The 12,694-nt window shown below is 43.3% G+C and overlaps 1 protein-coding gene across 9 annotated transcripts; it reads left to right on the top strand.

Moving 5' to 3' along the window:
* The first annotated feature begins 396 nt into the window (after window positions 1–396).
* Window positions 397–10,438, top strand: LOC114146530 (lactosylceramide 1,3-N-acetyl-beta-D-glucosaminyltransferase A-like). Of its 9 annotated transcripts, none has more exons than XM_028020676.1 (5): window positions 422–542; window positions 2,028–2,065; window positions 4,178–4,323; window positions 8,745–8,780; window positions 8,990–10,438. In XM_028020676.1, exons 4-5 carry the CDS (start codon window positions 8,769–8,771, stop codon window positions 10,187–10,189), a joined length of 1,212 nt encoding a protein of 403 aa, XP_027876477.1. In that variant the 5' UTR covers window positions 422–542; window positions 2,028–2,065; window positions 4,178–4,323; window positions 8,745–8,768; the 3' UTR covers window positions 10,190–10,438. The 9 variants fall into 9 exon arrangements, with proteins under 9 accessions (XP_027876471.1, XP_027876477.1, XP_027876474.1 ...); XM_028020673.1 differs by having other exon boundaries at window positions 2,028–2,070; XM_028020674.1 differs by lacking the exon at window positions 422–542 and adding an exon at window positions 641–658 and having other exon boundaries at window positions 2,028–2,070.
* Window positions 10,439–12,694: the final 2,256 nt, after the last annotated feature.

Here is a 12,694-nt window from a genome sequence, read left to right as displayed (position 1 = left end):
CCAAAGGTCTCTGCACGGCCCTGCTGATAATCATTAATCTTGTGATCATTTTGTGTACTTTAGTCATACATGTAAATTGAAAAATACCACTGCTTACCGTTTTTCTGAACTATTTATTGAATATTTTAAGCCTGCTTTGCTAATACGGAAAACTACCTTGTGTCATAATGGGTTCCAGTTTCTTAACCCACATGCAGAACACCACCAGGAGAACAGGTAATCAGACAAGTAACGTTTATTTGAACAATATGAAAATGTTGGTGATAGGGTCCAGTCCTGGGGGGAGGCACACGGGGTCGTCTGCACACTGAAGAGCAGCACGGAAGATGGTAAGTTTGAGGTAATCAGGAAACTGGAACTTCGTGAAATCAAACTGGTCTTACTGGATTTTCAGGTTACATCAACCCAGAAGAGTAAACGTTGTTGGTTCGTAGTTTCGATATCTTTGTGTGTGTCCTCAAGGCGATCCAGGTTCCAGAGTGAGGTCTTGACTGAGTACGTTCTGGGTAGACGACATGGAGGCTGCGGTGGAGGGCGGACAGGTAAGTTCAAGCATGGAGGAGAACAGAGGAGCGAGCCGACTGCCAGCTGGGGAATCCAGGAACTGTTTTTGGTTAATCTGCAGAGGCGAAGAAGAAGGGACTCGGGCAACCAGTGGGTAACTATCCACGACGTCATGAGGACCGAAAAGCCAAAAGCCAGGTCAAGAGATTTCACAGGGAAACTTCCAAGGTGTCACATAACATGTTAGGTGTCATGTTATGTGAGAGAGTGAAAGTGAGAGAGAGAAAGTGAGTGAGTGAGTGAGTGAGTGAGTGAGTGAGTGAGTGAGACAACAAGAATCGATTACTAGATACTAGAAGGTCTTCTAAGGAAAACACAGAGAGCTAACTCAGAGGGCTCAGAGTACCATTACTGGCAAACACTCAGGCGACGAGGTGCTGGCAGTCTGCTCCTCCTCTTAAACTCCAGGATGATCGGGTGATGAATCGCAGGTGCACTGACTGAGTCAGCCCCTCCAGGTGTACAGCCTCTAACGCCATCTGGTGGATAAAGGATGAAGCAGCAGGCGAACAGAGAAAACCCCCACAAAGAAAACCAAATACCCGGTTCCCAACACCGGGATTTACCAAAATAATAGCTAAAACAATGTTACTTTAATTACGCTATGACATGTTTGTTTTTGACTGCTTTCTTTATTGACCCTTTCACAATTACGTCATTTAATCATTCCCGGCGCCATGATGGATGTGAGTATTGAACTGAGCGAATGAAGTTGTTTTCGCCAGTTTACTCATGGCTTTTACGTGTTTTAATTAGTCTGTGAACGTAACCTGGTTCGCCATAATGCAATATTTGGTATCTTTCTAATCACACTTACTTATAAAGTATATGAACGTTAATCTTCTTACTTTGTAAAAAAGTGTTCGCTGCAAATCCGCGGTTACACCGAGGGCTGGCGGTCATGATTGACGGCTGCTATCCATCCCAAAAGCTATACAACAAAATAACAAGTTAGGTTTTCAGCCCGTCTGTATGTGCATTAAACCGCGCCGCCATTTTTACTGCGAAATCAACCAAACAGTCGCAATATTAGGCTACCTACCTCATGTGGAATTTACAGGAGCTCACAGGTTGTTTTGACAGCCGCCATGGCGGAGAGAGTGACGTCACGTGCAAAAGGTCAATTCTAGTTTGTTTTTTTAAATTATTTATTTATTTACAAAAATTGCTCACTTCACGATCTCTGGTAACGGTTATATCAACGGCAGACTTAATTCGACTCGATCGTTATACATTTCGAATGCTGCGTTTGTCCCTGAATGCAAATTATGTTGGCGTTTAAACATAAGACGGTTAAACCACAAGTTATGAAAGACAACCACAGTTGAACAGGTAACCGCAAATTAATTCAGCAAGTTACAAAAACCTTTCTAGCAGTGTGTCCTTTGTTGACTCGTGAAGGGAGTGATTTTTCTCTTGCCTTCTTTCTTTCTTTCTTTCTTTCTTTCTTTCTTTCTTTTAAGGCAGACCAATTACACGCCATGGCTCCGCTCCCCAGGAGGTAAAGTAAGTAGCTCTGCTTCGCTAAGTGCTAGGCTAACGGTAGCGTTAGCATCATAAACAACAGCGGAACTGGTGTACGACGGTTGGCTAGAGGGAGACTGGCGAGACCGATTTCATTTCAACGCCCACACCTCTACTTTTTACTCAACCTGTATTGTGTTCTGAAAAAGTATCCACACCCCTTTGTCACTTTACCACCGCAAAGCATCCAGGTATTTTAGGCCTGTTATGTGCTACACGAAACGGGAATTTTCCAAATGAAACCCCTGAAGTGTGGCGTGGATTCGGGCCCCCAGCTGTCAACACCATTGCGGCACAATATAGGTGAAAACACCGCCAAGCTCAGGCTGGGCGGAGGACTTCTCTAAAAGAAGCAAGTTGTTTCACAGACCTTGTACTTATCTCCAGACTTTGACTGGGCCACTTTAAACATTTGCTCCATTGTAGCTCTGGCTGTGCGGGTGTGTGTGTGTGTGTGTGTGTGTGTGTGTGCGTGTGTGTGTGTGTGTGTGTAGGTAGGGTCGTTGGAAGGTGAGCCCGGGTCAGCCACCTTTGGCTGCAATTATGGATTTTTTTTTTCCCTTCCCCGAGTTGTTCTGCATTTAGCTTCATCTTATCAGCTCCGACCTACTTCTTTTGTCTCAGCTGAGGAAAAGCGTCCCACATGACGTTGACTAGCCGCTATTTTCGCAAAGGAGAAGATGTTTTTAAAGCGATGCAGTGTTAGCTTTCTGCCACGCATATTTGTCAGCCAATAATATCTGCTTTCTTTCAGCCGTCTCTTTATCTTACTCTTTTTCCCCCCCTAAAACCCACATCTGTGGATTGCACAACTAATAATTACACCATCAATAGATGGTCTTTATGTGTTTTCTAACACAACCCGGCTTTAAAAGTCTCACTGCTCTGCCTCACATGTCCCTTGGTCCTCCGTGATGCTGTTTAGCTCTCTAATGTCCTCAGTCAAACCTCTGAGGTCAGAAACAGAAGATCTGCAGTTGTACTGAGATTAAAGAAAAACACTTTATTGGGTGAAATCTGTAGGGGTGCCACTGATGTTCTTTATTTTGGGAGATCGACGACTGGCCGATACTTATGTGAAGCCGATCTTATCCACCTCTGCAAAGGTCTAAAAATCAGCCGCTGTCCCCTTCTGCTCTGCTGTGAGAGAGGTTGGACTGTTAGCCCCGCCCACTGGGTCATGTCTGCAACCATAGCTACCCCACTGTTGCCAACTCAGTGACTTTTTTGCTATATCTTGCAACATTTTGGACAAAAAAAAAATCAGCATCGGCTAAAATTAAGAATCGACAGTTGGCCAGAAAACTGCAATCAGTGGGCGCCTAATATGAAGGCGGTCGCTCGCACTCGGTTTTACTTTGGGGTAGCAAAGTGAAGGGAGCTGTATATAAATGCAAGCCACACTTTTAAGATTTTAAAAAAAGATTTAATTGTTTTTTTTTTTCTTAATGAAAACTATCCTTTCCTTTCCACTTCACAGCCACGCGCTGCTTTGAGTCGGTCTACCTCACAGGACGTTCTGTGATTGTAATAGGACAAAAATGGGGAAACATTCAAGGGGTGTGAATACTTTTACGCGCCTGGATATCTATGGGTTCCTTTTCGGTGATGAAAAGAGGCAGTTTAGGAGTCAAGAAACAGTCGGTGTTGTGAAATGAAAAAAAAAATGGAAGCGTGAAACTGAATAACCGGTAGCTTTGTGTGTGTGTGTGTGCGGGCGTGGGCTGGCGTGCGCGCGTGTGTGTGTGTGTGTGTGTGTGTGGTGTATTGCATTATTAAATTGGGACACAGACAGGAGGATACGCAGCTGCAGATTTTCCAATCGGCTTCGTTCGACGGCCGTTTGAAACTCTCTTTGGGTCTGGATCCTCCGTTCCTCTGTCTGCTTCAGAGCCTCTCTGGGCTGCTGTGAAAGCAGGAAGGGAGGGAGGGAGAGAGGGAGAGAGGTAGTGGAAACAGCAGTCAGAGAACCTGGCTCTGTTTTTTTTTTTTTTTCTTTCTTCCTTTTTTATTACCAGCAACTTTGCAATCAACACCATCAGTCTCAGACCAGGCGTCTGACTGAACTTTCACACACTCTCTCTGGCAGAGAAACACTGTGATCCTTCCCACGTTGGGTGGACTGAGAGCTGAAGCCTCCCCCACCTCCTCACCTCGGGGCTAACGCTCACACTTGGAAGAGAGAAAGTCTTTGAAAGCGGAGCAGAGGGAACGTGGACCCACTCCGTCGACCAGGTGAGTGCCTGGCTGTTGCTCCTTACTGTGGGCCGTTTCCCACGCCGCGCCTCTCCTCTGGGCTTCAAACTCTTTATTTGTACAAGCGGTGACTCTCGAACCATGTTTGTGAGCAGCTCTGGTTTTAGAGCCACCCGTGGATCAAGAGTGCCGCCCTGCTTACATCTGTCCTCACGGAGAAAGCAATTTGGGGAGGGAACATTTTTAAAAGCAAGAAACTTCAGTTTGGATCTAATCGATGACTTCAGTCTTTGCTCACTACCCGGCGAAGGAGCCTGACTAAGTACTCCTAAATATGTCCTTCTTCTTAAAGCCCCAGTTCACTTCGTCTGCTCTCACTGAGCTCCGGTTGTATTTACGTATCACTACTGTAGTTTTTCTTTTTAAGGTGTTTTTTTTGCTTCCATGGCGTAAGTGCGGCAAGCTCTCACTAGTCTAGCCCCCTGAAGCTCTTTTATACTCAACACATTTCTTCTTCTAAAAAAAAAAACAGGTGTTGAATCAGACGATCATCTTTAACTGAAAATAAAATAAAAATAACAAACAGAAAGAAGCTTCAAGGGGTTAGACAAGTCAGAGCTTGCCGCACTTACAAGTTATTTGGACGAATTGATAACTGAACGAATCACCTAACTTACTAATCGATTAACCTTTAGCCGGAGTATACGGCCTCAAAAGAGAAGTGGCTGAAAGAACAACATATTTATCAGTAGTTGAGCCACAACTCTACAAAATCGTCTACATTTTGCATGCAAGATTAAAGAAAAGAATTGTCGGTAAAAATGTTCTTCCCAGAACTCCTCAAGTTCTGCAAAAAATTCAAATGCTACTAACCACTTTTTGTTGTCCAGTTATTAATAGATTAATTTTAAAAAAAGGGACAGATGATCTCTACACTGTGTTATTGTCACGTTAAGCAGAACGGCCCGGGCTTTTCACTTGTTCTTTTTAACTTTTTAGCTGCATTTCCTGCCTATGCTTCAAATGTTCAAGCATACAGCGACAATGTTGCTGCATTTTAGGCAATGTAATAGTTCTTTTATCATTTAAAGAATGAATTGAATTATTTGCATTTTTAATGCTGTTTAAAATAGCATAAATGACATAGATTTTGTTAAGTGAAAAATCTGCTGGATGTTAATTTTTCTGTACAATTAATCGATTAATCACCAGAATAATCCATTACTAAAATAATCACTGTTTGCAGTCCTGCAGGCGATAACATAAAATTTTTTTTATACGAATTGTTATTTATTTATTTGTATATTTTATGTATTTTTAATCTTGTATAAAGTAACATTAATTGCTTAAAGGAAAACTTGTAGACTGTGGCAATTTTTCTCTGATTAGCTGTCAGAATAACCTATATTTATTTTAAACGTATTTTTACTTATTTAAAAAAACCCCATTATGTATGATGTATTTCTAATATTGTATAAATAACCTTAAATGGTTACATGAAAAATCAGTGAAATTTGCCTATTTTTCATACGATTGTCAGAAAAATCAATTACTGAAATAATCGTTATTTGCAGCCCGAGTTGCTTCCTGTGTGTCTCTGCTTGCATAAAAGGCCCACAGGCACATGAGCAGATGTTTTAAAATATCCATGTACAGTAGCATTGTATGAACAATGCTAAGATGTTTGCATGCACAGTTAATAAAAGTGAGTCCTCGTTTAGCCCAAGGATGAAACGGGCGCGTAAGCGAGTGTTGTGACTGTGTGAAAAGAATCTCTCCATCACGCTCCCGGCCCACGGAGCCGTTCAGAGTCAGTGACCTCATTAGGTCCAGAGCAGGCAGTGATGTTTAAAAAGCTGTCAGGTCGCAGTGGGGGTCCTATGCCCTGGGTGTGATCCAGTCCTCCTCTCCCCCCCCTCCCTTCCCTTCCCTTCACCCCGGATTCGGCTCCAGCCCAGGCGGAAGCAGGCTCTCCTCATCTGGCATTGTGCTGCTTTCACGCGCTCCCATTGTGTCCGAAAGTTTTCCGTGACCCTCAGCGCTTTTCGCCTGGCTCGCGCCGTAAGCCCCCCCTTTTATAACCGGGCTCACATCGCCACATCTTGCTGCGTTAGCTTTTATCTTTCAGCTCTACATCTCTTCCACCCCCCCGGCTACGTTTTGACTTTTCAGCGTACGTCGCTGCTCAGTTTCCGCGGGTAAACACACACACACACACACACGCGCAGGTGTTGTCTGCCGCAGAAGTCGGTGTTGCCAGATAAAATTGGGGCTGCTTTTTGAACACGTTTGGATGAGGGGGAGTGGGAGTGGGGAAACAGCAGTGGGCGGGTCCTTAAAATTTGGTTCTGCTTTGCACAACAGTTGGCGGATCTTTAGAAAGATTACAGAGGAAAATTATTTAGAAATAGACGTCAGAAAAGCACAAAGCTTTGAATAAAATGCCGTGTTATGTTACTTATCTTGGTTCATTTGTTTGGAAATCCCTAGAAGCTGAACATGTCATCAACAATGATTATCAACAATGATTATCAACGATGACTACTCAAAGGTCACTATGTATCGTAAAACACAAACGTCATGATTTAAAAGGACACATCGTCACGAAAAGCTTTAATCACATTGTGTTCGAAGAGTCAAGTCCTTTGCTGTCCCACTGGGATCTGGGTCCGGTCAGAATTTAATAAAGGACAACCAAACATGTAGTCGATGATGCTTGGGACACAAGATTATTTAATAAATATCTTTATATTATTTATATATATATATATTATATTTAGATGAAAGACCAAACACAGCATATCGTGTCAAGGAAGTGGAATAAAATTTATGGTTTCAATATCGTCTCGACATTTTGGCTATTTTACAGAGCTGGATAATAAAAAAAAAGAGAAAACTGAGTAAAAATAATGTTTCATCACAACTTCTAATGTAAACGTGCGCGTAATATATAAAATAATTAGTTGCTCTGCAACTAATTATCAACACTAGAACAACAACTAGATAACAAGGTCCACGAACCTTGTTATCTAGTTGTTAACACTAGATAACAAGGGAGAAGTGGGTCAGTCATTCTAGCTTGACTTTGGCATGTAGATGTGCTGCAGAATGCGGCATGCTTTGGTTCAGTTCAGTTAAACAAAGGCAACCCACATATGTACTCTCTGTTAGGTGACTAGTAGAGCAGGCGTTTCAATCAGATAATCAACCACTGCTGCTCTAACTATAGTATTCACGTCTACGGTTTAATAATCGCAAAAATAAGCATAGAGCCTTAGTGGACTGACTGTTCTGTTCTTTGTGTTGGAAATGTTTGCTTGTTGTTTTGGTGTTGAATCCTGATACATTAGTGGAGCTGTTGCTGCGGCAGCAGGTCTGCGTGTAGCGTAGCCGACACAGAAAGCCAGAAAAAAAAAAAAAAGAAGAAGATTACAAGTGATTTTGACTTGTTGAACGTTTTTTCTGGTGCACTAAATTAAAAATACCTACATCTCCAGGTTTCCTTTTTGATTGTGGAATAGTTTTACTCCGGCAGCGCCGCTATTGATGGCAAGTAAAAGAATGAAAGTTTTTCCCTTCCAGCCTTGTATGCTTTCCGGATGTGGAATGAAACTTGTCCGTAGGATTTGCATACAGTGCAGGGTGGGGTCCGACTACGTGGCTGGAAAATGTGTCATGATATATTTTTCCATTACGAAAGAAAAATGTATCATGTGTCAACCTAATCTGTGTTAGGCCAGTACAAGAGTTCTAGATTGTCCCTGTAGACCTGGTCTAAATTATCAAAGTATCAAAGCCCAAAAAAATGAGTAAAATCACATCACACCACATTTGAAAAGTGTGGCTTGCATTTGTACGCTCCTCCCATTACTTCTTTACCACTAAATAAAACCCAGCGCAACCAATTGCGTTGAGTAAGCATGCGGTCCCAGGCACTGTTTACTTTTAATTTATTTTATTTAGTTTTTTTAATTTGTGTGCAGAAAACCTAACACTGCATCTATCCTGAATTTCCAGCAGAGTGGAAACACTCTGGCCAATCTGACTGAGCTTGAACTTTGTTGTACAAAGAAGAAGAGGTTGAAAATGTTCAATCTGTGAAAGACATTTCTGCAAAGTAATGACCGCTTACCAAAAGCCATGCACCACTAGCCTGACTAGGGCTACATAAAATAGATTGTTTCTGGTTGTAGCCTAAGAAATCTGAAGAGTTATGAATACTTTCAATAGGGGGTTTAACATAAGAGAACTCGGTGCTAAACTATAACACAAGAACAACCATTTATTTGCAACACTAAAGGTTTTAGAGCCACTCCTGGCCTAGGAGACCCACATATGTATACTTTCAGGCTCTGATTTCCATTTCCTGTTTTCAACACTGATTCCACTTCTTCATTTTTAACAAAAGGGCCTAGGAAATGAGAGTTAATCACAACAATACCTGTGTTCTCTTTTTACAGAACTACGGGCTTCATGGAGGGAAGATGATACACCAGGTGATTGACAGTTGTGTGTGTGAGAATGATTGTACCAAGATGGAGGCCGTTTCCACGCAGAACCGTTGACTCCCAACACTACCCTTACCTCAGGCTGAATGAGCGACGCTTAGGATGGAAGACCCGTCAACTGCTGCTCTAAGAAACTGTAGCAACACTCTCAGACTCCTTTACCTCGCCGCCTCTAAACACACCCCCTCTCCCACCAGACTGGGCCCACCATCAACTGCTGGCCAACCTCCAGGATGTTCGTGAACTTGAGGCGCATCCGAAAATGCCAGTTGGTGCAGCTGATGACAAGCTGCCTGCTGCTGTCGGTGGTAATGATCTGCTGGGAGCAGCTGGACTCAGCCGTCGTCAGCCACGTCAAGTCCTACTCCTTCCGCTACCTCATCAACAGCTTCTACTACGTTAATAGGAGCCTCACTATTCCTCGCGAGCAGGCCAGAAGCTTCAGTGACTTCCCCTACGTGTTGGACCACCCCGACAAGTGCGCAGACAAGGACGTCCTCCTCCTCGTCTTCGTAAAATCCTTCCCGGAGAACTTCGAGCGTCGAAACGCCATCCGAACCACCTGGGGCAACGAGGGGTACATCCAAAATACCCTGGGCGTGACGGTCAAGGTCCTGTTCGCCTTGGGAACCGTTAGGAGGAAAAAGACCGAGCCTTTGTGGAGCAATAAGAGCGACAGCGGCTTCCGGAGGAAGCTTGTCCACGAGGACGCCGTCTACGGCGACTTGATCCAGAAGAACTTCAAGGACTCCTTCCACAACCTGACCCTCAAACTCATCATGCAGTACCACTGGATGCACAGCCGCTGCGCCCACGCCCGCTTCTTCATGACCACGGACGACGACGTCTTTGTCCACATGCCCAACCTGGTGAGGTACCTGCAGGAGCTGAGCAGCCAGGGGGTCACCGACTTCTGGACGGGGAGAGTGCACATCGGAGCGCCGCCCATCCGCAGAAAAGACAGCAAGTACTACGTTCCCTACGAGATGTACCAATGGTCGACTTACCCCGACTACACGGCCGGGGCCGGCTACGTCGTCTCCGGCGACGTGGCCCATAAAATCTACCACGCCACGCTGACCCTGAACGCCTCCCTCTACATAGACGACGTGTTCATGGGCATCTGCGCCAACGCTGTCAACGTGACGCCACAGCAGCACGTTTATTTTGCGGGAGAGGGCAAGGCACCGTACCACCCGTGTATCTACAGCCAGATGATGACCTCTCACGGCCACGTGAAGGACATTTATGAACTGTGGCGGGAGGCGACGCACCCAAAGGTCCAGCAGAGCACCTCAGGACTGTTCGGGAAGCTGTACTGCACTGTAGTGAGAATGTATCTCCTCTGTAAACCCCGGTTTGTCGACACCTATCCTTGCAAAGCAGCATTTTTATAGTAGGCGAGGAGGCGAGAGCCCACTATAACACCGATGGGTTCATTTCTAGAAGTATTACCTCAGGCCTTTCCCTAGGACCTCTGCCCACACAGTGGTTTACTGCCGCAGAAGAAGCCAGAAAAAACAGGTTGTGTTATCGCTGCTGGAGTGAGACCTCCATCTTGTCTATGAATTTTTGTCGTGGTCATTTTTAAAGTGCAGGCGTTGTGGGAAGACCACAGAATGTGAAATTAAAGTTCTGCAAAGATGTGTCTGTGTCGTGCTAATTTTAAACCCTAAGCCTCATGCGGATGAGGTTTTTTTTATGTCGGCAGTTCTTCAGTTTTGGGTTTTGGAGCTTTACACAAATGACAGCAGTCTTGCAAAAATACACGATTAGCATTTAAAGGTAAGAAGCGAGAAGCACATTTTCATTGTAAAATAGAGGGGAAATTCGTAGAGGTGCTGGTTAAAAGAGATCCGCTGCTGGTGCAACAAAGTTGGGATTTTCTGACAGCAATAATTCAATCCGATTTTGAGCAAAAACGAACCGTTCAACCTGTTGCTGCAGGAACGTTGTTGACTTCCAACTATTTCTATTTTTGCAAAACAGGAACAGTGGGAGTCTTTTTGATCTGGCTTCTCTATCGCATCAATGATGAAACTTAAAACCTGTCAATGCCGCTTTTCTGTTTACTCATTTGGTTGAGGTTCATAAAATGGTTTCCGTTTACAATTTATATGCACTAACTATAGTTAGCGCTATAGCACTTCTTCCTCGACAATGACCGCAGGCGTGTCGCATGCTTTGAATGAAACAGGGCTTCTTTGTTGCCTGCGGAAGGTGTCGGCGAGTTCAGGGGAACAGGTGAACAGTAAAATTATTCATACCACAATTCAAGTCTGTCCAAAAAGAAAGAAGTGCATAACCGACGTTTTATTTTAGATTCAGTCAGGTTTATTATTATTCTCTCGGAGGAGCGAGAGAATCAAAATGAATTGCTTGTCAAAAGCCGGCTGAGTCGGGCTGTACTGAGGAGGATGTGTAAAAAGCATCAATTCCAAAGTGTCTATTGCACTGGCAGTGAAAAATCTATTCTTTAGTTTAAATACTTCAGGATTCAAGTAGAGAAAACTTGGTGTTGATGATCTTTCCGTGTTTAAATCCTTATCCCGCTGTAAGAACCAGGGATGGCCCATTTTTCCCCCCTTAATACAAAATGTCCTTGTATGTGAAAGAGTTAGTGATGCAAATAGTATTCAGCTGCGCCATCGGAGTTAACGTCAGACATTTTCCTCTTTCGTCAGTCTTGGTCCCATCAGTTCCAGCTAGCTAAACCTATAAGTTTACTCTTATGATGGGAGGACAGGAAGAAGAAAATCACCCCACGGCCCTCCAGCATCACTTCCAAATATCTAGTTGGCCTGTAAACATCATTTAATGATTTGTGGCATCATGTCGGACAATTCAGCGTCTCTCTCTCTGCCTGACTTTCTAACCAAACGACCAGACAAGAGTTTAAAATGAGGTGGATTAGCGTTAGCAGTGTATGCTAACAACGGAGGGTGTCATCCAGTACACTGAGCTGTTGGCATGACAACAATCTTCAGTCAGGAATCCTTCATGCCCGCAGCATCACCATCCACAGCAACTGGAATTCTTTAGTTTCATTTAATTTAAAGTGTTTCTCAGAGGTAACAATAATTTAGATTTTAGTTGGGTTTTTTTTCCCAGGACTTGGGGGACTTAAGTTAAAAGTTGGATTAAAAGTTAAAAGTTGGATTCTTCATGATGCTCCAGTTTGGTGGACTGCAGGTGTTTTTAGAAGACATAAAAACAATGTGATGCTCATTTTTCTGCTCTTCTTTGAGCTGCGGTTGCCAGTAAATACGTCTCGCGTTAACTATTACACTCTGCCTGTCAGTGGTGTTATTCTTGTTGCATATCATAGGTAAAAATCTGCTTAGACCATTATTTTAGGAAGGTGACAATATGTTGTTTTTTGTTGTGGCTTATTGGTTTCTTGTTTATAATTTTTTTTAAATCTCTTTCTGGAGATGTAGAAACAGATATGTACCATTTTCTGGTTTTCTCCTCAATTCTTTCCACTTTCAGATTTTTATTTTTTACCAGACCTCTCTTGTTCTTTTTTTCTCCGTTTCATATTCCCTTCCATCTCCGTATCCATGGCACTGAAATAAACCCAAAGCAATTCGTAATGAAGTTTATTCATATATATATTTGTAGTGAAAGCTGAAATGCTCCACTAGTGAAAGTAAATGTGTTGAGCTTCACTTTGGCACTGAGACATCATATCTGATAGCTACCAGTCAGGACATGCAAAACAAACAAACAAACAAACTGCTTTTGGTTCAACAACCGGTCACCAGAAATTAAAAGCAATTAATGATTAGGGTCATAAATCAGTCCACCGATTAAATTTAGTCATAAGGGTGCCTATATATCTCTCTGATATCAAAGAAGGTTCTATGTTAACATGTAACTCAGTCTGTTAAGATGTTTTT

Source organism: Xiphophorus couchianus, chromosome 6, assembly GCF_001444195.1.
Source record: "Xiphophorus couchianus chromosome 6, X_couchianus-1.0, whole genome shotgun sequence".
NCBI classification, from domain to species: domain Eukaryota; kingdom Metazoa; phylum Chordata; class Actinopteri; order Cyprinodontiformes; family Poeciliidae; genus Xiphophorus; species Xiphophorus couchianus.
Note: the sequence above shows the minus strand (reverse complement) of the source record. Positions and strands in the feature narration are given on the sequence as shown.

Coding starts and splice junctions, on each gene's coding strand:
- LOC114146530 (XM_028020670.1), top strand. CDS start 516: ATGGAGGCTGCGGTGGAGGGCGGACAGGTAAGTTCAAGCATGGAGGAG. Junction 2,071..8,744: donor TCCGCTCCCCAGGAGGTAAA/GTAAGTAGCTCT, acceptor CTCTTTTTACAG/AACTACGGGCTTCATGGAGG. Junction 8,781..8,989: donor GAGGGAAGATGATACACCAG/GTGATTGACAGT, acceptor CTCTCCCACCAG/ACTGGGCCCACCATCAACTG.